The 25,465-nt window shown below is 47.5% G+C and overlaps 2 protein-coding genes across 14 annotated transcripts in view; one reads left to right on the top strand and one right to left on the bottom strand.

The window, feature by feature from the left end:
* AKT3 (AKT serine/threonine kinase 3) overlaps positions 1 to 13,523 on the top strand; it is a 363,075-nt gene extending 349,552 nt beyond the window's left edge. For 2 of the 3 annotated variants that reach the window (XM_003893691.5, XM_017958504.3), the window contains 2 exons: positions 934 to 1,036; positions 7,955 to 11,519. In XM_003893691.5, the coding sequence (XP_003893740.3) occupies positions 934 to 1,036; positions 7,955 to 8,040 (189 nt within the window). In that variant the 3' untranslated portion in view covers positions 8,041 to 11,519. Of the gene's footprint in view, positions 1 to 933; positions 1,037 to 7,954 lie in introns of all 3 variants that reach the window. The other variant, XM_017958446.3, reaches the window with a different exon arrangement.
* The window catches only part of SDCCAG8 (serologically defined colon cancer antigen 8), a 246,367-nt gene continuing 234,059 nt past the window's right edge, over positions 13,158 to 25,465 (bottom strand). For 3 of the 11 annotated variants that reach the window (XM_009196385.4, XM_009196416.4, XM_009196409.2), the window contains 3 exons: positions 24,107 to 24,233; positions 23,093 to 23,219; positions 13,158 to 13,491 (listed from right to left, as the gene is read on the bottom strand). In XM_009196385.4, coding sequence (XP_009194649.2) covers positions 13,469 to 13,491; positions 23,093 to 23,219; positions 24,107 to 24,233 — 277 coding nt within the window. In that variant the 3' untranslated portion in view covers positions 13,158 to 13,468. Of the gene's footprint in view, positions 13,492 to 23,092; positions 23,220 to 23,363; positions 23,413 to 24,030; positions 24,234 to 25,465 lie in introns of those variants that run through there. The other 8 variants (XM_009196397.4, XM_009196434.4, XM_003893690.3 and 5 more) reach the window with 6 other exon arrangements.

The raw sequence follows: 25,465 nt of genomic DNA, 5'->3' as shown, positions 1-25,465 counted from the left end.
TCCCCTGTTCTGAATGATGCTCTGCAGAGCACATACTCTGACCCTAATGCTCTGGCTCTGGGCATCCTGTGCTAGAAGGAACCTGTGGGTTCCACCTATCCCTGAAGGCTAGAGCCCCGAGACGCAGAAGTCTCATGTTAGTTTCTTCTCCCTCCCAACCAGCAGAGGTTCACAGGGCTCCGGCTCCTGAGACCTCCGGTTCCCCAAGACTTTCTTCCACCCCCGCCTCCCCCACCCCCATGCCTGCCACAGGTGCAACTTGAATGAGATGATTCCTGCCCTGTCAATCCCAGAGGAGCTACTCTTAATCTCTTCTGGGCTGTGGTCCCTTTTGAGGATCTGATGAAAGCTGTGGGCAAAAATTTGCGTGTAACTGCAGGGGCTGCCAAGAAACCCTTTTCCAGAGCAGGGCGGGCATTGATGCCCACTTCCTATCAGCAAATTCTTAGCAAAGTCCAAAATTGTAGTTCTTTACGAAGGGAAAGGCAGCACTCTCGTCCGTACCCTGGTGGTAGCTGTATTATTAAGTTGTATCTTTGTTAATACCTTCTTCAGCTAGTACTAGAAAGAGGCTGCCCGGAGAGGAGCCCACGTCCTGGCACACTGCTCCCTGTCAATATGATTTTGCATGTATGTTTGTTATTGGGGGGAAAAACCAGGACAGATTTTTCAATATCCCTCTCCCGTCCTATTCTGTGGTTTTCCTTTGTTGTTTTTCGTGATCCATTAGATTTTATACAGAACCACCAATTACCCACCGGTTTGTTTAGACTATTGACTGGGAAGCCAAATATCATGTCCTCCTTACACAGCGACTCAGCATTGTAGACTTTTGTTCTGTTCATTTAACTACATGCTCTCTGCATTTTTCCCAGAAAGGAATTTTCCTGAATTGAAATCAGTTAATAAAACTCTTTTTCTTTCTTTTTACAGCTTGTACCTCCTTTTAAACCTCAAGTAACATCTGAGACAGATACTAGATATTTTGATGAAGAATTTACAGCTCAGACTATTACAATAACACCACCTGAAAAATGTAAGTAAATTTAGAAGGCAATTGATAAATTTCTAATATAATTTCTTCTAATGTAATTGAAGAAAACAGTCTTCTAAAAACTCATCTGATATTTTCAAGATCAAATTCCACAGTGACTTACTCCATTCTATTTAAGAATATTGAATATTGAATTGAATTTAAGAACATTGAGTTCCCAGTGGAAATATCAAAAGACAGGTAATATCAAAGGACTGCAAGAAATGCTTTTCTGGGTAGGATAAATTATATATAGAGAAATTGTAGATGAAATTACAGACTAGCCCTTCCTTACTGTTCTCCAATAGATTCTTTTGACACCAACTGAAAGGACTGTGAAATAGAGACTCCCCTCTTTCCTAGACTTCGTTCATTCCCACATCGCCTTCAGAATTTTGCCAATTCTGGCCTCCTACTTACTTAATAGTTTTAAAATTCACTTAGAGTCACTCCTTTTTACTTAGCTCTCTGTTAAATAGCATTATCTGTGAGGACATAATTTAGTTTGCTGGTTCTTTTGAATACATATAAATTACATATTTCTGAAAACTATGTGTTCATGTACCACTTCAAGTCAATTCATATACATTAGTATGTCTCACACTTAGAGAAATTCCATAAATCAGTGGAGCTGTAATGAGGGAAAAGGTGATCAGACATAATTGATAAACATTTTCATGCTGACAGAGGTCTGTGTGTATCATCACTAACTTAGGAATGCGAATACGATTGCGTTTCGGGGCAATATTTGGAGGGCTGCAAGGATGCTTCAAGTCACACATTTTTTGGTTCACATCATAGTTTTTCTCTCCTTTTCTTTTCGATTCCTTTCCTATATGTCTTCTCTTCTCATTCCTTTTTCGGAGGCAGATTCATCAGTAGTGCTGATGTGGACTCAGTGTCCGGGAGAGGGGAGGTTGGAGGCTAATGCTGTGCCCAACATAGTCACAGGTGACAGATTCTCCTGTCAAGAGGCAAACAAGGGGTCATGTGGGCCAAGAGGTCTTAATATGGGGACCATGGTCTGGCGACAAGGGGACTGTGAACACCCTGAAAGTGAAGATATAATTGTGTGTGTGTGCTTTTCTTTCTTTAGATTCACATAAAGTTAAGGTGCTCCAGGTCCTGAAGTTGGATCAGCCATAGTCAGGGAGCAGGGCTTACCAACTTGACCGATGTCCAGTCTAAGTTGTGAAATATCAGTACATTGAAGTGAGCTACTCATGGTCTATCCTGTGGTGAGGCAGAGTTTCCACTCAGTCCTGTGCCATTGCTAGAATTTTAGAATCACTAAGAGTCACTGACAGACAGTGTTGGAAAGCCTGTGGAGTCATGGGCAAGTAGCTCAGGGCTGAGTAGAAATAATGGGCATAGGCCTTGGCCTCTGTCCCCAGCATGGACTGTGGCATTAGAATTGTCCAAAATGCTGGGTAACACCAGTGAGTTTTTGGATCCGCCCATGGGCAGTTCCTGCCATAGAGCCTTTGCTAGGCCCTTTCATTTGGATATAATCCTAACTGTAATCAGACCACACCATTCCTCTGCTTAAAACCTTCCAGTGCCATTCCATTGCACTCTAAATCCAATTTGCTCACACTGGTTTGCACAGCACTGACTGATCTGGGCTCTGTCCACCTCTCTGACCTCTTCCTGCTCCATCTTCCCCCACTGTCCCTGGGTTCCAGCCACACCTTGAACATGCCACAGGTCACCATGCCTCAGGCTCTGGGTACGGTATTTATGGTGTCCATGCCTGGAATGCTCTTCTTCCCTGATCTTACATGGACGGCTCCTTCTTGTCCTTCAGCTCTAAGCTTGCATGTCATTCCATCAGAGAGCCTTCTTTGACCTCCTAGTCTGAAGAACATCAGTCTGACAACACTCCCTCCCACCCTTCATTCTCTACACTGGCACCTTTACTTGCTGGTATTTTTCTGTTTGTTTGCTTAGTGTCTCTTTCTCCCACTAATGTGCAGTGGGTTGGAGAGGAAGGATCTAGTTTGTCTCATTCGTTGTTAGCCCAAGCTCCTGGTTAGATGCCTGGCACAGTGTGCATATTCAATAATACTTGTTAGGCACATAAATAAACAGAATATGGTGAGGGCCTAAGAACTTCAGAGCTGGGAGGACACCCAGGTTTGCCTCCCCTCTGAATATCCAAAGCAGACATTGGGAAGGTCCTGACAGGTCTCTGTCCTCAGTCTCAGCCTCTTTGAGAAAGTTTCTATTCTTAAATAGAGCATTTGGCATTTGCATACTCTTTAGAGCAAGTAAATACGTTATTTTGGAAGTCATAGAAATAGGAAGGCTCTAACATATCAGGAGTAGATATTTTACTTCAGAAAGCTAAAAGTGAAATCCCAATTTGGGACCCAGAGTGAGGCTGAAAAAGCCCAGGACTCAGACCTGGGGAACCCGTCTTATGTCCTGCCTCTGCCCCGTACAGCTCTGGGCGATGGCCGGTCACTTTGTCCTCTGCAGAAGTGGGGAGCAGGGCTGATCCTCTCTCGGTGGCCTGTTTTTGGCCTCCTGTGTGCCTGAGAAATTTAGGAGAGGCACTGAGAGCTCTGCAAATTTGAATCACCCTATTTTCAATTCTGCTCAAGCACCAGATTGGTTAGTCCATAGTATTACTGTGTGCTGTGGTCCAGTCCATTTCGGGGGACGATAGGCCCGACCCAGCGAGCGCCTGGCTGCAGGAGCGGCGTAGTGGAGGGCTGGCATAGTGGAGGGCCGGCGGACAGGGCCAACTAATGCTGTGCTCGGAAATGTGGGACTGGAAAGACCAGAGCAAATCAAAATGGATTTGGTTACAAATAAGGTCAATTAGAAACTGTTGTATATGCCTCTTAGTTATTTTTTCATGATTGACTTGAATTTCAAAGCCCTAGCTTTCAAGGACCAGAATCTCTACGAAATTCATCTTACCTGCCTTATTCCTTACACCACACCCACGGGGCACTTGTCCTGATGAGAATTTGTCGTTAGTTTGCATTTTATTGCTCAATTTCTAGGACTTCTAAAATGAGACTGAAATGTTAGAAAGTGTTAGAAGTCCCCCAGCACAGTTTCTAGAACATAATTTGAACCTAGTTCCTTGGCTTCATTAATCAGCAGTATAAAAGCCATCAAGAATGTTTTTCCTGGCATGTCATATTTTACCACTGACAGCAACTCCATTATTAAATAACATATGTCCTTTCAGACATGGGTCATGCTGTAAAAGCCCTACAACCTTGGTGTCTTTAAATGATCATAGGTTCACTTCTAGATTGAGACAGAGATACCTACGAAGCCTGTACATTGTAGTAACTTCCAAGATGGTTCTCAAAATCCGCCTGCAATTGTTGGCCCACGGAAGTCTGGCTTTTTGTCTAGGCACAGTGGTGCACGCCTCACCTGAGGTCAGGAGGAGCCTGAGATGAGCCTGGCCAACATGGTGAAACCCCCTCTCTACAAAAAAATACAAAAATTAGCCAGGCGTGGGGCCGCATGCATGTGATTCCAGCTACTCGGGAGGCTGAGGCAGGAGAATCACTTGAACCCAGGAGGCGGAAGCTGCAGTGAGCTGAGATCACAACCCTGCCCTCCAGTCTGGGCAACAGTGCAAGACTCTGTGTTTAAAGAAAAGTCTGGCTTTTGTGGGTGTCAGAAATGGGGTGTGGTCCTGCCCTGCCCCTGGGACCCGGACAGTATGGCAGCGAGAGCCCAGCAGTGTCATCTGTGTCTGACAGGGCACCCCACAGTTGAGGGGTGGGGAGGGCGCTGTGGACTTCCTGTGTTTTTCCCGATCCAGGCCTCTGTAGAAAGGAAAGTCGGATGACAGAGCTCAGCAGAGTGTGCCCAGGCAAAGACCAGCATCGACGCATCTGCAGGCTCCTCTGTTCAGCAGCCGCTCCTGCTGTCTGTGTGTGTGGCTCAGCACCGCGCAGCGCTCCGCACTGGGGGCCACGGGGCCCTGGGCCTCCTGTCTTAGGGGAGCGGCCTCGATGGCGCTGACCTGCAGCCTCTGGGTTGTTCTAGGGCAAAGGGGCGGTGTTTTTAGTTTGACAGTTCCTGGATCCATCCTAGATTCCCTTAAGGGGCAGATAAAAATGAGAATCAGTGAAACCTTAAAACGGTGATTACATTGAACATCACCTTTTTCTTGCTGCTTTGAATAGTTTAATTGGTAAGAAACCATTGCAGCTCCCTAACTGCTAACACACAGAGGTTTCGTTGGTCCAAGTCCAGGGTAGCACCGTCGTTAGCAGTTGTCTTCCCACTTGCCACCTTGCTTGTAGAAAACAGAGTACAGTTACTGTTCAGAACACATCAGCAGTTAGAAAGGCAAATGTCCCATTTTCTACAAACAGCTGCAGTGGCATGCCAGATTGTCCTCACTGGCATTAATAATGGAACAGATTTGGGAATGTGTCATCTTTCGTTATTGCCATTGATGGTCCTCTGCCTTCCCCTTACAGAAAAAGAGGGTTTCTTTGAGATCTGGTCACTTTTACTGCCATATAATGACGTTTGTTAAATGTTCTAAGAAAATCAGGCAACTGATGTTCCTCATGTAGAGTTGATCATGGTCTTCTTTTTCCAGATAAGTGTTTTTGAAAAACATAGTTCATGCTCATTATCATCACTATTCCCTATGCACAGCCTCTCATGCAGGAACTAACTTGTGTACATTGACAGGCTCCGACTCAGAGTCAGCTGCCACTTCCTCCAGCTCCCCTCCCACCATCCTGCCCAGGCTCTCAACTCTTTTAGGGCCATGATCAGATGTTCACACCTCATTGTTACCAAGCCTGCCAACAGAAAAGGGCTGGAATGATGGAGGGGGATCATTGGCTTTAAAGAATATCAAGGATTGGAGCCCTCAGGGATATCTGTGAAATTTCCTAGATTCAGAATTGCGAGGAATGTGTTACTGAAGTGAGAGTGAAGGCTGCCTCTCAATTCTTAGCTGACACCCAGCAAGAGTCCCTCCTCTTCCAAAAGAGTGTCCAGCACCTGCCCCTGTAGAGCGTCTGGCTAACCTGGATGCTGAACCTTGCCAGGCTAGAGTGAGTCCTGGTCATGGCCCCAGGAGCCCAGGCAGGGAGCCCAGGCAGCTCTCCTGCCCTTCCTGGCTGAGCAGGACAAGCACCAGGCTCCCCACTGCTGTCCAGAGCCAGCTGCATGTTTGCTGTGCAGAAACACTGAGCAAAATAAAGCTGTTGGTGAGGAAAATTGTTTATTTGAAATGTGATTGGCACATGTCAGAATCTGAACATGAAGGTTTTAGCTGCCTGTATTCTCTAGAGAGTGTTTATACTCTGTGGCTCAACCACGGATACACCATCATTCCCAGCTCCTTCCGTTTCTACTGTAGCTGGAAAAACTGCTGAAGGTATTTGATCTAAAAGATGCATGTGACTTTCTTGGTACAAATATTGGAACCAATAACTTTATAAGGAGGTAGAGATTTCCCCAAACCTCAATACCTTCTAGCAATGCCGACTGCAGTTCCAGTGGTCTATTTGCTGAAGGAGAGAGGGCCTCCGAGTTCAGTGTCTTCCACAGAGCAGGGAGCCCCAAATCTTACCTAATGCAAGGATATCTTCTGAGACATTAGAGGTCAAACATTTGGGCTAATGCCAGCTTGAATCCCATTTCTTAGAATCTTCTGCATTAAGAATGGGATACAGAAAAGAAAAACAGTGAGACAAGAATGGAAGTGTTTATTCTTCAGACAAAGGCCGAGCATCCTCCTCTTCAGGGTGACAGAGTCAGAGCCTCAGTGCAGTGGGATCTGGCCTATATGCTTTCTTTGTTTACACCCACGTCCAGCTGATGCTCCCTGGAGAGGTTAGAATATTTTTTAAAAATTGGTAATGTTCTTCCTATATGGGTTTGAGGAAACTGAATTATTTTGCTTGAAGAGAAAAGGGTTGAGTATTGGAAAGATTCACTGATTTCCATTGCAGGACAGCATATAATTAAGCTTAGAGGAGAGCATGGGGGATTTAAAGTGGAGCACCTCCCCCAGGAGACTGTGAGTCCAGGGGGTCCTTGGGAACTTTGTTCAGAGTTCTGCGGTCCATGGGCCTGATGGGTGCTCAGCCCAGAGCGGATGTGTGGGAGTACATGTTGACTGAGTGGCTGACCGTGTGGCCACATATCAGGAAGAGCTTCCGACAGCACAGGACTGTCATCACAGGACACTTAGGAGAAGAGGGTGCTGATCATCTGTGATCTTTGAAATAGAGAAAACCAGGAAAGCTGAGAGGAGGAACACTGTGATTGTAAGCGGCCTGTTTTGATGCCTTTCAAGTCTCTTCGGTTGTTTCCTGATGAGCCAGGCCTCAGACGTTGACATCCTTCCCTCTTTTTCTTTCACTTAGCCCCTTCATGCTAAAGTTTTCACATAGGGAAATTGGGAAAGGTGAGTTAAGCCAGATGTTAGATGTTGAATAACATTTCATAGGAAGCTTTATTTTACAATTTTACTGAAAGCCTCACACAGAAAAAATACAAGCACTTGAAGACATTTGATGATGGATTCTGTACAGACTTTGGATGCTGTGGGTTTCACTGACTTGCAATTTTGATATATGTGGTTACATGAAACGAAAGGTTACTGAAGACTGCTCCTTCTTAAACACTTCTGTTTTCTTCAATACCACTGTTTTCACTGTTTCATTGAGTTGAGTCTTGAAATTTTGATGTCTTAGAGATGATTCTACAGTATTATTTCTTCATAGACTATGTATTTATGAAAATCAGATGATTTTGGAAGTATAAGCACTGTATAGCTTATCGATAAACACAAGTTTATAGGAGCTATTGCCTCTGTTCATCTTTCCTATGTTCAGAGTTTACAAAACATAGACCAGAGATAATGTTGCAAAAAATAAATGTAAAATTAAAATAGCTGTTTCCTGCCCACAGATGATGAGGATGGTATGGACTGCATGGACAATGAGAGGCGGCCGCATTTCCCTCAGTTTTCCTACTCTGCAAGTGGACGAGAATAAGTCTCTTTCATTCTGCTACTTCACTGTCATCTTCAATTTATTACTGAAAATGATTCCTGGACATCACCAGTCCTAGCTCTTACACATAGCAGGGGCACCTTCCGACATCCCAGACCAGCCAAGGGTCTTCACCCCTCGCCACCTTTCACCCTCATGAAAACACACATACACGCAAATACACTCCAGTTTTTGTTTTTGCATGAAATTGTATCTCAGTCTAAGGTCTCATGCTGTTGCTGCTACTGTCTTACTATTATAGCAACTTTCAGAAGTAATTTTCCAGCCTTTGGAAGTCATGAGCCCACCATTGTTCATTTGTGCACCAATTGTCATCTTTTGATCTTTGAGTTTTTCCCTCAGTGAAGGCTAAATGAGATACACTGATTCTAGGTACATTTTTTAACTTTCTAGAAGAGAAAATCTAACTAGACTAAGAAGATATAGTTTATCAATTCAGAACAAGCAATTGTGGAAGGGTGGTGGCGTGCATATGTAAAGCACATCAGATCCATGCGTGAAGTAGGTGTATATCACTAAGCTGTGGCTGGAATTGATTAGGAAGCATTTGGTAGAAGGACTGAACAACTGTTGGGATATATAGATATATATATATATATTTTTAAATTCCTGGTGGATACTGTAGAAGAAGCCCATATCACATGTGGATGTCGAGACTCCCGGGCAATCATGAGCCAGTGAACACTGTTCTACCAAGAAACGAAGGCACATGCACAGCCAAGGTCACTTACAGGGTCTTATGAAACAGTTTGCGCCAGAGAGCATCTTTCCCCCGTGCTTGGAAACCTTTTTTCCTTCTTGACATTTATCACCTCTGATGGCTGAAGAATGTAGACAGGTATAATGATACTGCTTTTCACCAAAATTTGTACACCAAGGTAAACAGGTGTTTGCCTTATTTAATTTTTTACTTTCAGTTCTACGTGAATTAGCTTTTTCTCAGATGTTAAAACTTTGAATGTCCTTTTATGATTTTGTTTATATTGCAGTAGTATTTATTTTTTAGTGATGAGAATTGTATGTCATGTCAGCAAACGCAGCTCCAACCTATATAAAATAGACTTACTGCAGTTTCTTTTGACCCATGTGCAAGGATTGTACACGCTGATGAGAATCATGCACTTTTTCTCCTCTGTTAAAAAACGATAAGGCTCTGAAATGGAATATATTGGTTAGAATTTGGCTTTGGGAGAAGAGATGCTGTCATTTAACCCCTTGGTACTGAAAATGAGAAAATCCCCAACTATCCATGCCAAGGGGTTAATGAAACAAATAGCTGTTGACGTTTGCTCATTGAAGAATTGAAACATTATGATGACCTGGCAACAAAAAGTAATGAAGAAAATTGAGACCTGAGTGATGATAAGAAATGATCTTTACATGGCAAAATGAACACATCTTGAGGATTTAGGAAGTGGGCAGTGAAGGCTAAGAACCTGGTGTGTTTCTTGGGATCATGGTACATTTATCACTGAATTAAGCCATCAGGGAAAAAACAACAAAAAAAGAGAACACCTCCAGCTTTTCTTTTTCTGTATATACTCATGTCCCCAGATTCCAACATTTCTCACTGAAAGGGGGCATGTATGCAAACCTCATCTTTCTCCTTCATTAATGATGATCTTCAGATTAAACCCTTTGGTGCTAGGAGCTGACAATTTCCAAAGCAGCCTATGAAGTCCTAGGGGCTGGGGCCATTCTTGCGGCAAGCAGACGGCCACCCACTCCGTGGAGTGACCATGAAAATGGATTTTAGTTAAACTCTCTGACAGCTCCCAAATGGAAGACGACAGCGTGATGCAGTATTATGATTGCGTTGTATGAAAGAGCAAGTGACTTTCTAAGTAGGATGAATCATATTCATATGCAGATGTCTTAGCCTCTTGACGCTGGAAGTGTGGATTTATAGCTATGAAACCACTGCTGGCAGTGGGTGGGCCACTGGGACTGACGGGGGTTAAAGGGCATTTTACTAAGGCAGCTAAGACATATTCAGACATCAATGTTATCCTTATTTTTCATGTTTCTACCTGAGTGAAGTTCATCCTTAGTATTGAGTAGGAAGTTACAGTAAATGGTAGTTCATTCTTACTTACACACAGTTAATTTTTTTTTCACTTGGAATTATGTTGAATGTTTCATTTTGACAAAAAAGTAGACTAGAAGGTATGTTCTTTAAGTTGTCTCGCATCCATTATAGAAGAAAGAAACAGGTGAGAGGAGGAGCAGAAAGCTGAGACTGGCTGATGTTCAGAGCACTCACTCCTCTGGAGGGAAAGCATGGCTTACATGGCGCCGCACACTAAGCACATAGCTTTGTGTTGTTTTGGTTTTTTCCCCCAGATCTTAAAGTGATTCCCGTGACCTTGGCCAAGGACACTTCCTAAAGTGTAATGACTGGCACTGACATTGCCCCAGTCGGGCCACTCCTCACACTGGCTCTCAGTCCCCAGCCACGCCTGGGGCTCAGTCACTTCCATTCCAGCCTCTGAGACTCCACTGGGGTCACACAAGGTGTCTTCTTGGCTTTGATTTTGAGAATCCCCTATTTTCACTTCCAGATCTGTCAGCTGCCATGGAGGAATGACAGAAAACCAGAAATGTGTGTACAGGGAGATTTCTAAAACTTCCCTTGTGTCGCCCATAGTTGTAGTTTTGGGTTCTGGCAGGTGGAACACCCTGAAACCTGGAATCATTCTATGAGAATACAGTTCATACTTCGCAGACTCCAGCCCATACTAACTGTCATGAAGCTTGACTTCTTGTCATAATGCAGCCATCTTGGAGGAAATTGGCCATTTCTGCTTGGATTGTTGGCAGGGTCACGCTCAGCTTTGCTTTCTACACTAATTACATAGCATTATTCAAGTATTGTTTTCCATTTCCCATCCCTGATTTCCAGCTTCTTCAAGCTGACTGTTCTTGCAGGGGCCACTTGCTTCTCCTAGAGGACAAAAGTAAGGGCCTTCCTTACTAACTGCAGGGTCTCTATATTACACCTCAACGTACACACTTTGCTGCTACTGTTTGTACTGTCCACAGTAGAATTTCCTCATCTTGCTCCTGGTAGTGCATTACAGGCAAGCATGAAATGTAAAGTATTTATTTAAATAAAAAGAAAACCTCTAAATTGGTAATTGAATTACCTCCCTGTAGCTTTATAGTTTGTGACATTTCTTGACCTTGCTAGTTCTTTCATTAGATCTGTGCAAGATCTAGTCATCTGGTTAAGGATTTTAAGCAGATGCAACTATAAACCCAAGAAACTGTATTACTCTTACTGTTGGTCATACTAAAACTGTCTATTTCCTTAAGTATATGGCCCACGAGGATGTGAAATAACTAGGAGAAACTGTTTTTGTACACTGTACATCCTTAGTATTTTTACACGTATATGATAGGGATGAACATGATTTTCCTTCGTGCAGACAGCTTAAATAAAGCACTATGTCAATCTGCTACTTCTCTGTTTATTGTTGTTGGATGTGGTTCTATAATCCCCCCAAATTAAATCTTCTTTAATGAAAACAGATTTTTAATAGCCCCAGCTGGTATTAACCTACCTTGTATAAAATGTGACAGGAAAATATACAAATTCCCTGTAGCTCCAACACACATAGGGGGTCATTTTTACTTCAGTGGAATGGTAGTAGTGCGGTTACGCAAACTTTGATGAAGGGCTGCTTCCGAGGGGAGACGCTGACTCTCAGCACTGGATTTAGGATGGATGTTCTGTGAAGCCAGGGATGGAGGAGGTCTCAGACCTTGGAGACATTCAGACCCTCATCATCTATACAACACATGGTTTGGACCCAGAATCTGAAGGAATGTAGCTTGTCATTAATGTCTTCCTGATAATGTACTGCTCTGCATACTTCCTTTCTTAGAGTGTATTTCTAACATGTCATGGCAAATAAACTTCGACACGGGTGATGTAGATGGGTAGGACGGCTGGACTGCAGTCTGACTTCACGTTGAATCATTCTGGATGGGGCCTTTTTCTGATTTTACCTCATAAAGCTACTATTGTAGAAACTTGGCTTTGCTCCTGTGATGAAGCCAGACAGAGGAATGGCTTTTGGGACCAGAGTGAGTCAAGCGCGTATGTGTACGTCACACAGCCAAATTTGAGAGCATTCTCACATGTGCTCTTCTCTCAAAACCACTGGGGTTGACAGATCCAGGAGGCTAAAATAAAGTGACCTCTATAATTCTTTAAAGGTGCTATTTTTAGAATATTGTATAATTTATTCACAGTATATCTAAAACAGAATTAAGGACAATTAAAATATCTTATGTGACAGCCTTTATGTCTAGCACATTTGATGAAAAACTTCTGAATCTGAATAGAAGTTCTACTGTTTCAGGCTTGAGCCTTTTACACGCTCAAGAGATTCGAATGGTCTGTGTGTGTAGATCACGCCACCGCCTCCAAAGCCTAGTCCACACCACTTCTGAGAGGCAAGGCTGAGCGTGTGGTGACATCCGCTCTGTGTTGAGATGGGGATGAGGATGACGGCTCGCTGGCCAAGCAGGGTAGCTGAAGGTCAGGGACCTGTCCCAACTGCAGCCTTGCCTTTAGTGTTTGTCATTCTCAGATACAACACAGTATGTCCAGTGTCCATTTTTATTACTTTAAAGCATTTGAGGGCTTAACTGTGTATAGTAGAAATACTATTTTAGACAAATAATTATCTGTGTACAGATATTTGATATACTCTAAGTAAATTTTCTAATTTCACTAAGTACGTTTTTAGGCTCCTCTCAAATACTGCATATTGAAGAAAAAAATCTGACACCACCGAGCCAAAGATGCTTTTTTGTCTGTTTTCGTTGTTTAACAGAATGGAAAGAGTAATGCATAGTGCTTCCTGGTGTCTCCTGATTGATTGATTGTACACAAATTAGGACAATAAATAAAATGGAGTCTGATGGGACATTGATTAAAGGTGAAGGATGATATATAGATCATGAAAAGAAAAATGAATGGCAGGAAAAAAAGTTTGGTCCTTAATATACTTTGGCCTAGTTAAAATATGTGCCTTTTTGGTGTGTTTTGTTCATCACTACAAGATAAAAAGGAAACATTACAACTCAAGTCTTTAAAAAGTTCATTTATTGAAAATCATATGTATAACCTAGCATACGAATGAGCAGATTGAAACACGTAACTTCAAGCCATTTCTGAAAACATACACCAGGAGCTCTGCTCATCTGGAGTCAGACTCCAGCTCCAGCCCGGCTGCGTGCAGGGATGGCGCACGTGCTGAGGAGGACCAGCCCCTGCAGGCTGAGGCGGTGTCACCCGGGGAAGGTCGTGGTGCGTTGTGGCATATTCAGTCTAAATCAGATGAATGTAAATATCTCTTTGTAAATCATTTATTTCACTCTGTTCCATCCAGGTCAGCAATCAGATTGTGGCATGCTGGGTAACTGGAAAAAATAATAAAAAGTAAGTTTCAATAGCTCATGTTCTTCAATGTGATTTGTCTTCTCATTTGCTGGTTTAGTCACCTTTTATGATGAAAACTGTTGGAGAAAAAAAACCTGTTGCTAAAAATGTGGAAATTATATGAAAAGTTTGTGCCTCATCTTGTCCACATCAAAGCCCTTGTCACATACGAAATAAGGTTAACTGGTTTAATGGGTTAAATTTGAAAACAACCTAGACTACAGACACTCGTGCCTCTTAAATAAGGACAGGCTGGTGTTAGGACATGGCCAGAGAGCCATCTCTTCTCCTCTCCAGGAAAGGACACATTGATTTGTGCCAGAATCTGTTTACTGAAAATTTTTCAGACCTTACAGCAGGTAATTCTAGAAGAAAAACAGGGTGTAGGCCAAGTGCCCCTAAGAAATTCCTCCTGAAACAAAACAAGCTGAAACATCTCCAGATTTATAGCTGCAAATGATTTATTGTAACATATAAAAAGTATTTTCACATGGAAACCTCGAACCTCCCATGTGTTGGAAGAGGGGACTGGGTGTACTGAGGTCTCTTAGTTTTACACAGATACAAATGTTCCGAAGCTGCTTCATGCGAATTGGGTTGGGGGAGAATCGCAAGTTCAGAAAGTATTGAATACTGTTCCTGGCCTCTGCTGCCATGGCTGCCCAAATTAGTTTAAACTACATCAGGAACTAGAGTCAGAAGCCACTGGAAACGGTTCTGTTCCACACAACATGGCTGGAGTTTCTGCTCTGCACTGTGTGGGAAGGTGACTGGGCCACAGTCCTCGCCCTCTGGAGTGTAAAGTCCAGGGAAAGCCAAGACGGTGTTTTCCAAATCCCGGTTTCCGCATCAGTTACACTGGCACGCACTGCAGGGCCAGGCGCCCAATCTGGTCCCTCCGTAGTTAGGAACCATCTGCCAAAAAGAGAAGTGGGCCTGCCCCTCCCCAGTGAGGATTTTCCAAGCTAGACTCCAAGGGAGGACTCTGTCAACCTACTTTAAGCCGTCATTATGTGGGGATTTCCAAGACAGGACAATGAGTGAAACCGAATCTGCATTCAAGAGAAATATATGAACATCAGCCCGTTGCCTTTTACAAGAAATGAGAAAAAGTAATGTTTCCATTTCAAGTAGATTTCCCAGTGTGTGAGAGGCCCTGAGGACAGCTTTTTCTTGAACAGGTCTGTGAGTAGTGGGGGGGTCTCAGCAGGGTAGTTAGAGTAGCTGGGGGGCCTGGCCTCGGGCTGAATGCAGGTGGGGCTCTGGCAGGAGGCCTCACTCCTCCTGGTAAACCTGCCATCCGATGCGCACAGCCCTCGCAGCCTGTGGAGCCAGGTGGACTATTTCCTGGGCCCACAGGGTGCCTTGTTCTCCAGGCCCTTTCTGAGTGGCCCATGGGGAGTCCACCCTGTGCGCTATGCCCTAGAGCCCTGCCATTGCAGAGGGGACTCCCTTCTATCCTCAGTGCGATGCGATACAGCAGAGACTGCCACCAATGCAATCTGATCGTCAGACACATGGTTTGCACCAAGCTGACCTGCCTTCCAGGCCAGCGGATCGAACTGACCCAGCACAGTCCAGCTAAATGACTGGTTTGAATGGCCCTCCACCCCTGCTCCATGGACTGGCCACGTAGGGCAGGTGGCCTGGTGGCCTCGCTCTTGACACAGTGGCTTCCTAACCTTAGAAATGCTAGGATGACTCTGAATACAAAAAGGGTAAGCATAAATCCCAACAGATAACACTTCAAAAGAAAAACAGCCCAACTCTCAGTTGAGCACAGTGGCTTACACCTGTAATCCCAGCGCTTTGGGAGGCTGAGGCAATAGGATCGCTTGAGTCCAGGAGTTGGAGACCAGCCTGGGCAACAGAGCAAGACCTCATCTCTACAGAAAAATTGTAAAAATTAGCCACGTGTGGTGGTGCACACCTGTAGTCCCAGGGACTCAAAAGGCTGATGCAGGAGGATTGCTGTAGCCCAGAATTCAAGGCTGCAGTGAGCTATGATCGTGCCACCGCACTGCAGCCTGGGTGACAAAGCGTGACCATTTCTCTTAAAAAAAAAATGAAAAAAAGAATTGAATGTTGTGTAGAAAACACACCCCCCCCACACACAATACAGAATAGGCGTGAAAACCTGAAATAAAAGTAAAACGTGTTATGGGATTTTCTGATAAGCTCCAGGAAACAGGCAATTCTCATGGTGAGTCTACATAATGCCTATGGGCTCCCAGGCCACCTAGCAATTTGTCAGTATCGGAGCTGTTCGCTGCTGGCACTCAGGTGACCTCCTCATTCCGTGGGCCTGCACGGGAGTGACACAGATGTGTGGGCCTCACCAGGAACTAACAGAAGTCAGCCTGATTCCTTCCTGCGGCAGACCGGCCGTGACCGTCTGCATGGGCTTTGAATTTCGTGCGGCTCAGGTGAGAAGCTCTCTACCCATCCCCACTTTCAAACTCACCGTCCGCTGCGCAAGCCCCTGTGCCTGCAGCCGTGCCTGGCCCATGGAGAGCGTTCAGTCAGCACTGGGGGGCTGGATAATCTATCCTAGGAGCTCACCGTTTTGTTGCCTCCGTTTGCTGACTCTTCGGTACCACACACTTCTCTGACCCTGCAGCATGTCCCGAGACAGAAGTCGTAGTTACTGCCCACATCTGGCTTATCTGCCGTTAGGGATATCCATGATGCTTATTTCCAGAAGGTCCTGTCATCAGCACCGCAGTGGCCGTGGTCTTGCTGTCCAGGAAAGCAGCGCGTGCGTATGCCAGCGGGACGTGAGCCCTCAGCCAGTGTCTCCCATCCTTCTGCCCCTTCCATTTGTCATCATGGCCCTGCTGTGGCCCTCCTGTGGCTGCCCCGCAGCACACTGGCCACGGCTCCCCTGCCGTGCTGTCCACAGGTGGCGGAAATGCACCCCCAGCTGCAGGCACACAGCTGCTAACCCATTTTCTTTGTTCTCGTTTTAGTCTTCTCTCCACAAACCCTGCCTCGTTCATTTCTGAAGTTTGTTAAGTTCTGAGTGTAAGAAATGAGTTGCTCTGGGTGACCTGAACTGTTCCCCGGGCAACCACGCTGTGGGGTCCAGCCAGCCTTTTCTGCTGCTTTGTTCCCAAGCCAGCCAGAGAGGCCAGAAGTGGCAGCCCGGGGAGATGGTGGCACCCCTCGCCCCTGCTCACGGGAGACCTGCCCGGGCTTCCCACTTCATTCTTTCTGTGGGTGGCTCTAGCCAGCCCTTCTGAAGGTAACATCCCCTCCCCCCCACTATCTGCTCTGTCACTGGCGTGCTGCCTCTGTTTGGCCAAGTCAAAACATGGTCCTGGTTCCTTGTGTGTCTGGCAATAAAGCATCCATTTGTAACTGGAGAGGGCAGACCCCTCCCCCATCTCCATCTGGGGCATTTCAAAGCTGGCCCTGAGTTGACAGAGCTCCAGGGCAGCCCCTGCCTCGCTTGGTGGCTCGCCTCCCGCCTCCGCCTCCGCCTCGTGTTCTGGGCGCCAGAGCTAGGGCTCGGCAGCTGTTCCAGCCAGGCCCGGCTCCACCCGCACCCGCTCGGGTACCTGCCCCCATCCACACATCCTGTGGCCTGAGAAGAAGTTCATTTCCCTGCCCAGCCACTTCCCAATTCCATTCACTTCATTTCTCTGAGCCTTATTTTTCTATGTACAAAATGGTTATTTATCTCAAATGGCCCTTTCAAGCCCACAATGATCTCAGCACTAATCCTGCTGGTTTCATAACCATCCGTGCTGGGCTCTGGGTGATATCAGGCACTTCCTTTTAAAGGGAAGCTGGTTCTTTTTTCTTTCTCTCTGCCAGAAATCAAGTGACATGGAAGCTAACACATGTCTCTGAAGCGACGCAGAGCTGAGATTCGAACCCAGGCAGTTTGACCTCAAAGTCCAGACTCCCATGCAGGACTCTCCTGCTTGCTCTAGCAGATGAGGGGGAGCCAGTTTGATATCTACGGAATTAACCTGCCAAATTGGGCAGGAAACCTGGATGAAATAAGCCACGTGAGCTCTGGCTTGCCACCAGTGCAGTGAGGAGGTGTCCTCAGCATGCTGGGCGGAACGTTGTGGAAGCACAGCCTTCGAGCAGGACCGCCCACCTGTTAGAAGGGAGTATTCCTCTACAGAGCTGAGGGGCGGTCGGCCACCTTCAGGCCCCTGCGGCCCTGCTGTCCCCAGCACAGTGACTGAGGTTCTCGCTGAGGGCCTCATCCCCTCCAGGTCAGGCCTGTCCAGGAACCTTGTTCTGTCAGCTGCAGAGCAGGGCAGAAGCTCATGGTTAAAGCCATCCCAGGGCAGCGGCCACTCTTCCCTCCTGGCTGCCCAGCTGGGCCTCTGACAACAGCAGCCACAAGGCAGTCAGAGTTCAAAGCCCTCCTTCCCTTCCACTGCAGGCCTTGGCTTTGCTGCTTCTGGGCTCCGAGAAAGGAACGGGGCCGTAGAAACCAGAGAAATGGTAAGGAAGCCACAGAGAAGGCCGCCTTGCAGACACGAAGTGGGACTTTCCATAAGACAGCATCTCTAGCTGGGCTTGAGGGGGAGAGGGAGGCCCCAGCACACAGGAGGCTGGGGTGGAGGTCCTGGCTCTGAGGTGCCGCCTCGCCTCCCCAGGGCGCACCCAAGCTCAAGGGTTCCTTCCTAACCATGGGGTCTGAGTTTGTCATCTTCCAGCTTTCTCAAGTCCCCTGAGTCATCAGAACTTCCTCTCCACACAGGCAGGTCTGTGTTTTATATGAACCATGTTTCCATGGTAAATAGATTTTAAGAATTCCCAAAGGACAGACAGTGTCACCAACAGCAGAGAGTGGAGCCTCTGGCTGCCTCATGTTTGAAAGTGTTAAAAATAAAGACAACACTGACATTTGGGGTTGTAATGTGACGGAATTACAGTCTTTTAAAGGCAAGAACCACTGATCTACACTACATGTAATATTCAGTGTTTTGTTCACTTGTCTAATTGGATTAAAATATTTAGCTCCCTTTAAAATCTTGATTGTGAATTTATATTGCAAAATGTAATGTCTGACTCAGGAAGCAATAAGTAGAGCAAATGTATCTGAAGGAATATAAAATTCAATGCACTTTTCTCCCATGATTCTCATTCTGAAAGTACTCACTCTTAGACAAAGTGAACTGCTAACGGAAGAGCAAGTCTGGCTAAAATGAAGCCCTGCGCGCTTTTCAATATTAGACACAGGGTGCTCAGTCAAAAAAACACGAAGTTTGACTCTCTGCTGCTGGAGGTGTTTGGGGAAGTTTCGCCGAAGGTCGCGAGATGCTCATGTTAGACACGCAGCACCCGGGGCCTCGTGTCATTCTTTAAACACACTCAGGCAGCAGGGAGTTAATGACATTTTAGCTGCATATGTTCAAGTTTATTTAAAAAAATATGCAAGTCACTTTGGTTGACAGTGTCTTGTACACAGTTTTGAAAGAATCAGGGCAAACTTTAACAGAGTCAGTTTTTATTTGAAAAATATTTTCTGGGAATGTATCAGTGTTTATTTTTGAGACTGACAATTCGGGTGAAAATCAGGATAAAAACAAAAAAACAACAATTTGGTTGAAATCAAATTGTTTGTTTTCATCTATTTAGAATTCTTTCCAAAAAATCTTGGTTCAGGAGGAGGCTTTTTAATTTATTTTATTCAGTGTATTTGCTGTTCTATTCAAGCACCATCTGTCTTGCAGGTAGCTAACTTTGTGGTAGCTCCTAAGTCAGCTGGGCGAGGCCCCCAGGGCTCCTAGAAGGACCACAGTAAATTAGGTGACACCTCCAAGGCCTAACATGGGCAGCCTGCAGCAGCTCTGCCTTGCAGGCAGGCCTCCCCAGCAGGGAGTGTTGGTCCCCTAGAGCTGTCACTTTTCTAGAGCCTCCCTTCTCCCTTTGCTTGCAGTCGCAATGGGCCTTTCCTCCTTCATCATCTTCTGTGTCTCTGCGTCCCCTGCTTGTTTTCGGCTCTCTTCTATGAGTCCTTTGGTATAATGAGATAATGTCGATGATCTTGAATATAATCACATATGGCTGCTGGATCCATGCACAAGTTTAAATCAAATTAGAAAGTAAATTCACTGCCAAGAATGCTTAAAAGTCATAGGGCCAACTGATTAACCACTGACAAGTCAGTTTCCGACTCTGTTTTCTAAACTGTAAGTGATTCATATGAGGGGACTAAAAGGGAATCACTCCCCAGACTGAACACTGCAGACAGAACCAAACAGCCTACTTAGGATACGACGGCCATCAGAAAATGCAAGTCAGCTGAGACCGTATTCATTACCAAATAAGCACGCAGACACAGAAAATCAGCTTGATGGTTGAGACCATCCTCTAAGTGGACAGATAATTTCTGTTTTCCCCTCTCCCAGATGCCATTCTCCCCAAGACTCCTATTTCCTCACCAGCCGGCTCCAACCTTCCTAGCCAGATGTTAGAGCCCCCAGGCGCTAGGTTGCAGACCCCTGACCCTGCTCCAAGCTGTCAGGCCCTGCCCAAACTCCCCCAGGACCCACTGACCTCACCCCGAATCCCCTCCCTCCCGGCCCCCACCAAGGTTTCAGCCTCCCCCAGCCAGGGCCGCCTCTCAACAAGAGGTGAGAGTGTGACTACCCAGTTTCAAACAAAACACAGGCCAGAGTGTGTCTCTGGAGGCCCTGACCCTCTCGCAATAGAGTGCGGGGAACTGCGTCTAGGCAAAGCTGGCCAAATGCTTCAATGTCTGTTCTCCACAAGGAGAAGAGCGAGCCATTTCATGACATTTAAAAGCCATTTTCTTGAAGTTGTTTCCCCCAGGTGAGGCAGGAGATCAATGATGCCATTATTTGTAGTCACCCAAAACTAAGAACAAGCCAAGAGGCCGGGCACAGTGGCTCACGCCTGTAATGCCAGCACTTTGGGAGGCAAAGGTGGGCAGATCACCTGAGGTCAGGAGTTCGAGACCAGCCTGGCCAACATGGAGAAACCCAGTATTTACTAAAAACACAAAATTAGCCTGGTGTGGTGGTGGGCGCCTGTAATCCCAGCTACTTGAGAGGATGAGGCAGGAGAATCGCTTGAACCCAGGAGGCGGAGGTTGCAGTGAGCCAAGACCATGCCATTGCACTCCAGCCTGGGTGACAAGAACAAAACTCATCTCAAAAGAAACACAGCAGGGCGCAGTGGCTCACACCTGTAATCCCAGCACTTTAAAAGGAGGCTGAGGTGGGCGGATCATCTGAGGTCAGGAGTTCGAGACCAGTCTGGCCAACACGGTGAAACTCTGTTTCTACTAAAAATACCAAAAAATTAGCTGGGCATGGTGGTGGGTGCCTGTAAACCCAACTACTTGGGAGCCTGAGGCAGGAGAATCACTTGAACCTGGGAGGCAGAGGTTGTAGTGAGCAGAGATAGCACCACTGTACTCCAGTCCAGTCTAGGTGACGGAGCGAGACTCTGTCTCAAAAAACAAAACAAAACAAAGCACAAGCCAAGCCATGAGCCGAGAGCTGTAGCCAGTGGCCTGAGCCCTGCCCACCGCAGACGGCCCCAGGGAGGGGAGCGGGAAGGGTGGCAGGTCTTGTGGCCAAAAGCATCCATGTGGCAGCTACCACTACCAGGGGCTCCCTCTGCCAGCCATGTCGTTTTGAGTGTTTCAGAATTCAAGCAGAAACAAGTTAGAATAATGAAGCCTGCTAACAGGCTAGATACTTGCTGTGGGAGGCCACAGGCCAGCCTGAGCCCCACCACCAGGGGCAGCAGGGCTCAGGACCCAGGACAGGGAGTGAAGGAAAGGGATGGACTTTGCTTTGGAACTGCTGCCCGACCCATTCTCTTCTGGGTATTAAGTGGACAGAGATGTTTAGAGTTAGACATGCAAAATTAAGTTAAGCTTAACTCATCCAGGCTGAGAAAATGGAAGCCTTTAGTTAAACCATCTCTAACCTGGACATGAGGACAGCTGTAACCTCAGCTGCCCAGGATCTGGACCTGCAGGCCACTCCAGGAACACAGACAGGCTGGCTGAGCACTCCAGAGCCCGCAGGCGGCACGTCCTCCAAAATACCTGCTTGAACCTACAGCAGCCTCGCTTCCATCACGGCTCAGCAGAAGCCTAACTCACAAGCTGGTTCCGTGACAAAAAGGCATTGCAGGGGCTGAAGCCCACTGACAGCCCCTACCTAGAGGTGAAGGCCAGGCTCAGCCAGAAAAAGCGGGCTCTGGGTTTAGATATTCCGCAGAGCGCTTCCAAACCTGGATCCCTGCCTCCTCTCTGACCACTAGTATTTGCAACTGAAAGCCAACATTCCCTCTACCAAATTTCTTTTGTCATGTTCATATTAAAATAACTCCAAGTGTAATATTTGAATCTGAAAGGCCGCTTTAGAGATGAGCCAGATGGGCCAGTATCAGATAGCACAGGATGGGCAAATCATTGCTGTTGCTTCAGGCAAAAGAAGAAAGACCTGCTAGTTTTTCTGAGGATTTTTTGAGGTTCGAGGTTTTTTTAATGCATTTTGTGAAAATTTTGCAACTCACTTGGCATAACCAGATTTTTAAAGCCCTGGAAGAGGCTTCTAAGCATCGGTGATCCATGTTAAGATCTAAGTGTGCTGTAAAGCAGGCAGATGGGGAGTTAAAAGGCAAAGCCCACGTTCTCCTGACCTAGTCCAGAGCCCAAAGGAAGCTGCCGTGTGCTTCAGCTTCCATGGAAGACTCCCCACAACCTGAGGGCTGACCGAGCTCTTGGCTTTAGAGGCCAAAGATTCACGCATGCCAGGAGTCACGGTCCCTCCCTCCTATGTGGCAAGAGCCTAGTCACCTGCCAGGAGACCTAGTGGCCCCAGTGGCCCTGACCTTTGGCTGGCCAGGCCTAAAGCAGATGCCGCTGGGGACCTGCCCACAGGGCTGGGTTCTGAGCTGGGTCTGGTGGAGGATGAGGGGGTCATCCTGAAAGCAGAGGACAGGGGAGTGGCGCTGGTCCTACGGCTGCTGCTCTGCAGGCCTCTGCCTTCCCTGAACCTCTCCCAGGACCCTCTGAAGATGAGGGAGAAAGGAAACACCCTCACAGGTCCAGCCTGTGTGCCCCAGGGCCTGTGGGGCATCCCGCCTGCACTCAGCACACCCATAGCCCGTGAAGCCAGGTGTGCACCATGCCCACTGTGCAGAGAAACTGAGGCTGGAAAAAGGCTTAAGTTACTTGTCCGAGGCAGGGGTGGGGGCTTCAGCACAGTGACACAGACTGGAATAATTCTCTGTTCTTTCCAGCTCCAAACACTTCGAAGGTTTTCAAAATGTAGTGTCCTCCAGAATCACCCCACCAGCTTGGCGAAATTCGGGTTCCAGGACCCTGCCGTGGAGCGCGCCAGGTGAGGCCTCGCCTCCTAGCTTAGCAGTGGCAGTGCGGCTGTGGCTAGGACTTTGAGCGGCCTGCTCCCCCCAGGGTCCCGGTGAGCAGTCCCAGAAGCATGGGGACACAGAGGCGTTTCCACCTCCAGGCCTTAGCTCCCTGGCGCCTGGCTGTGTTCATTTACTGCCTGTGAACATATGTTTTGCAGAGGGATTTTGGGCTGAGTGGGAAAAGTCAGTACTTACAGGTCATTTTGTAAGGAGAATGAGACTCCTCTTCGTTTCCATTTCCAGATGCATTTTTCCTATTCATCACTCCAAGCGTGTACTGCCTGAAGTCCCCAGGGCACTCACAGAGCACCTGGGTGCAATCCTAATGAAAGGCGGAGGCCTTGGTCAGCCCAGGACGGCCTCATTATCCTAACAAACTGCTTGATGGGGCAAAATGCACAGCCTCTCTAACAGGCAGAGAAGCGATTTAGAAAACAAGAGGTTTCAGACCGCGTTCAAAACTCACCGGACACTTTCCTTCCTCCCTTTTCCCTGCTGGTGGTCCTGGATCTCACCTGAATGGGGAAAGCCTGGGCTGTGGAGTCAGGCTCAGGTTCCATTTGTGGTGTCCCTACCTACCAGCTGTAATGCTTGTCTGGGCCTTGGTTTCCCTATCTAAAACATGGAGACAATAATGTCAGCACCGCCGGCTTGTTCAAGGGTAAAGGGAATTAATGCATGCTGTGTGACACTGCCGGGTGCTCTGCAAACACTCCAGATAGTAGCCCAGTAATCAGCTAATTTAGGACAAGATGCCTGCATTCCATTCAAGACGACTTTGCTAATTGAGAACACCTCTTTCCTCAACCAATTCAAACCATACACGACCTTCAGAGGCCACCCTCCTCCAAAAAGCCTGTTCTGCCGGCCACGGCCGTCCTCCCGCTTCTCCCTGCTCTCGCACCCTCCGCAGCCTGCACGGCGCAGCTTGGCACTTGGTGTGGTTCGTTCATTCGCGGGCCTGGGTCTGTTCACCTGCACGGACTTTAACCCCCTAACCAGGACGAGCGCATGGCTCCGCTTCTCTGGGTCCTGCACTGCCCAGCACAGTCGTCGGGACCTCCCTCCCAGCTTACTGCTAACCGATGTGATCCGTGGGAAAGCCGGCCTGTTGAGCTGCATAAAAGACCCACCTGTAGACTCCCGCGTGTTCTTGGGTGGGCTGAGCCCGCCCAAGGACTCCCACCTGCGCCGCGTTCTGCACAGTACCTGGGTCCGCAGCCGGTCCACCTCTTCCGACAGGCTCTGCCTCTCCAGGAGAAGCTGGTTCTGCTTGTTGAGGAGCTGCACCAGCTGCTGGGCTGTGGCCTGGCTGTGCTTATCCAGCTGCCTTAGCCTGAAGAAAAATCCACCGCAGAATTAAAGAGGGATAACGTCAGCCTTTCAACAGGCCCAGGGGCTGTGTGTATCTGAGGGAAGCCCCTGCTAGGGAACCATAAGCAGGACGCCTAAGGTGACCCTGAGGTGCCAGGCTCTGGCTAGCAGTGGGCCCTTGGTACGCACTGTGTGAAGGTAACATTCTAGCAAATGTGCGTGGGAACTGGGAGCCATCTCAGTACACTATCAATTAGAAAACACGCAGATAAGTGGGGTAACTAGAAGAAAAAAGGAAACTTTGAACTAACAAGTACGGGTCAAAGATGAGGGCCCAATTGCCGCCATTGTTCAGCTGGAAAGGTCTCTGGCAGGCTGGGCGGACGGCCGCCCCGGCTGGGGACGTGGGTGAGGGCCGTGGAAACACTGAAGTAAGGGTTTTCCATTATTAATCACTCAGTCAATCACGAGCTCCGGCATCGCTGACCAGATGTCTTTAAAGATCCTAAATTTGTCATTCTGCTGATGGGCGCTCCTCTCCAGACTTGCTAATTCACTCAGACCATTATCCTCATCTGTCCACAGTCGGCTTCCTACAGCCAGCAGCACACTCACTCACGGAACTGTTGGCTTTGGATTAAATTGGGAATTGAACGACTACCCAGAAGTGCTCTGGAAAGCAGCGAGATGTGTGGCCTGCCTCGCGTCCTCACCCGCCAAAAGCACCAGCAGCCACGTTAACTCGGAGTCGCACAAGGAAAAGGCCATTAAAGCTCAAGGTGCATTTCAAACTCCAGGCCAATGAGCCGAAGACCTCGTGGGCCGTTCTGCGGACACCGGCCTCTGGCTGCCCTCAGTTCGGCTTCTCCTGGGGCTCCGAGCACAACTAAACATTGGCGCGGCCACATGTTTGGGCCTTGGGGTTGGGATAGGTTCCTTCACAGAAAAGGCCGCACATGCGGGCACAGGAACCACTGCCCTCTGGGAAACCCGGCGATGGTGGCACCTTCCTCCCGCGCAGCGCTGCTCGGCCCACGCCCTCCCATTTCCCCACGGCTACTCCGGCCCTGCCCCACCGCCCTTCTCAGCCTCCGCTGGGCTGGGCTGGAGGCTTTGGTCAAGGGGCCCGAGCCCCCAGCCCTGGCCCTTCCCCAGAACGCACCGTGACTCCCCGTTTTCAGCCATACCCAGCGTTGTCCGGTCTGTGGGGCGCCCTACCTGTGCCGGGGAGGCGGGGGCGGCAGTCTAGGCCCC

Source organism: Papio anubis, chromosome 1 (genome assembly GCF_008728515.1).
Source record: "Papio anubis isolate 15944 chromosome 1, Panubis1.0, whole genome shotgun sequence".
Lineage (NCBI taxonomy): Eukaryota > Metazoa > Chordata > Mammalia > Primates > Cercopithecidae > Papio > Papio anubis.
The sequence above is the reverse complement of the archived record's forward strand: the minus strand, read 5'-3'. Positions and strand labels throughout refer to the sequence as shown.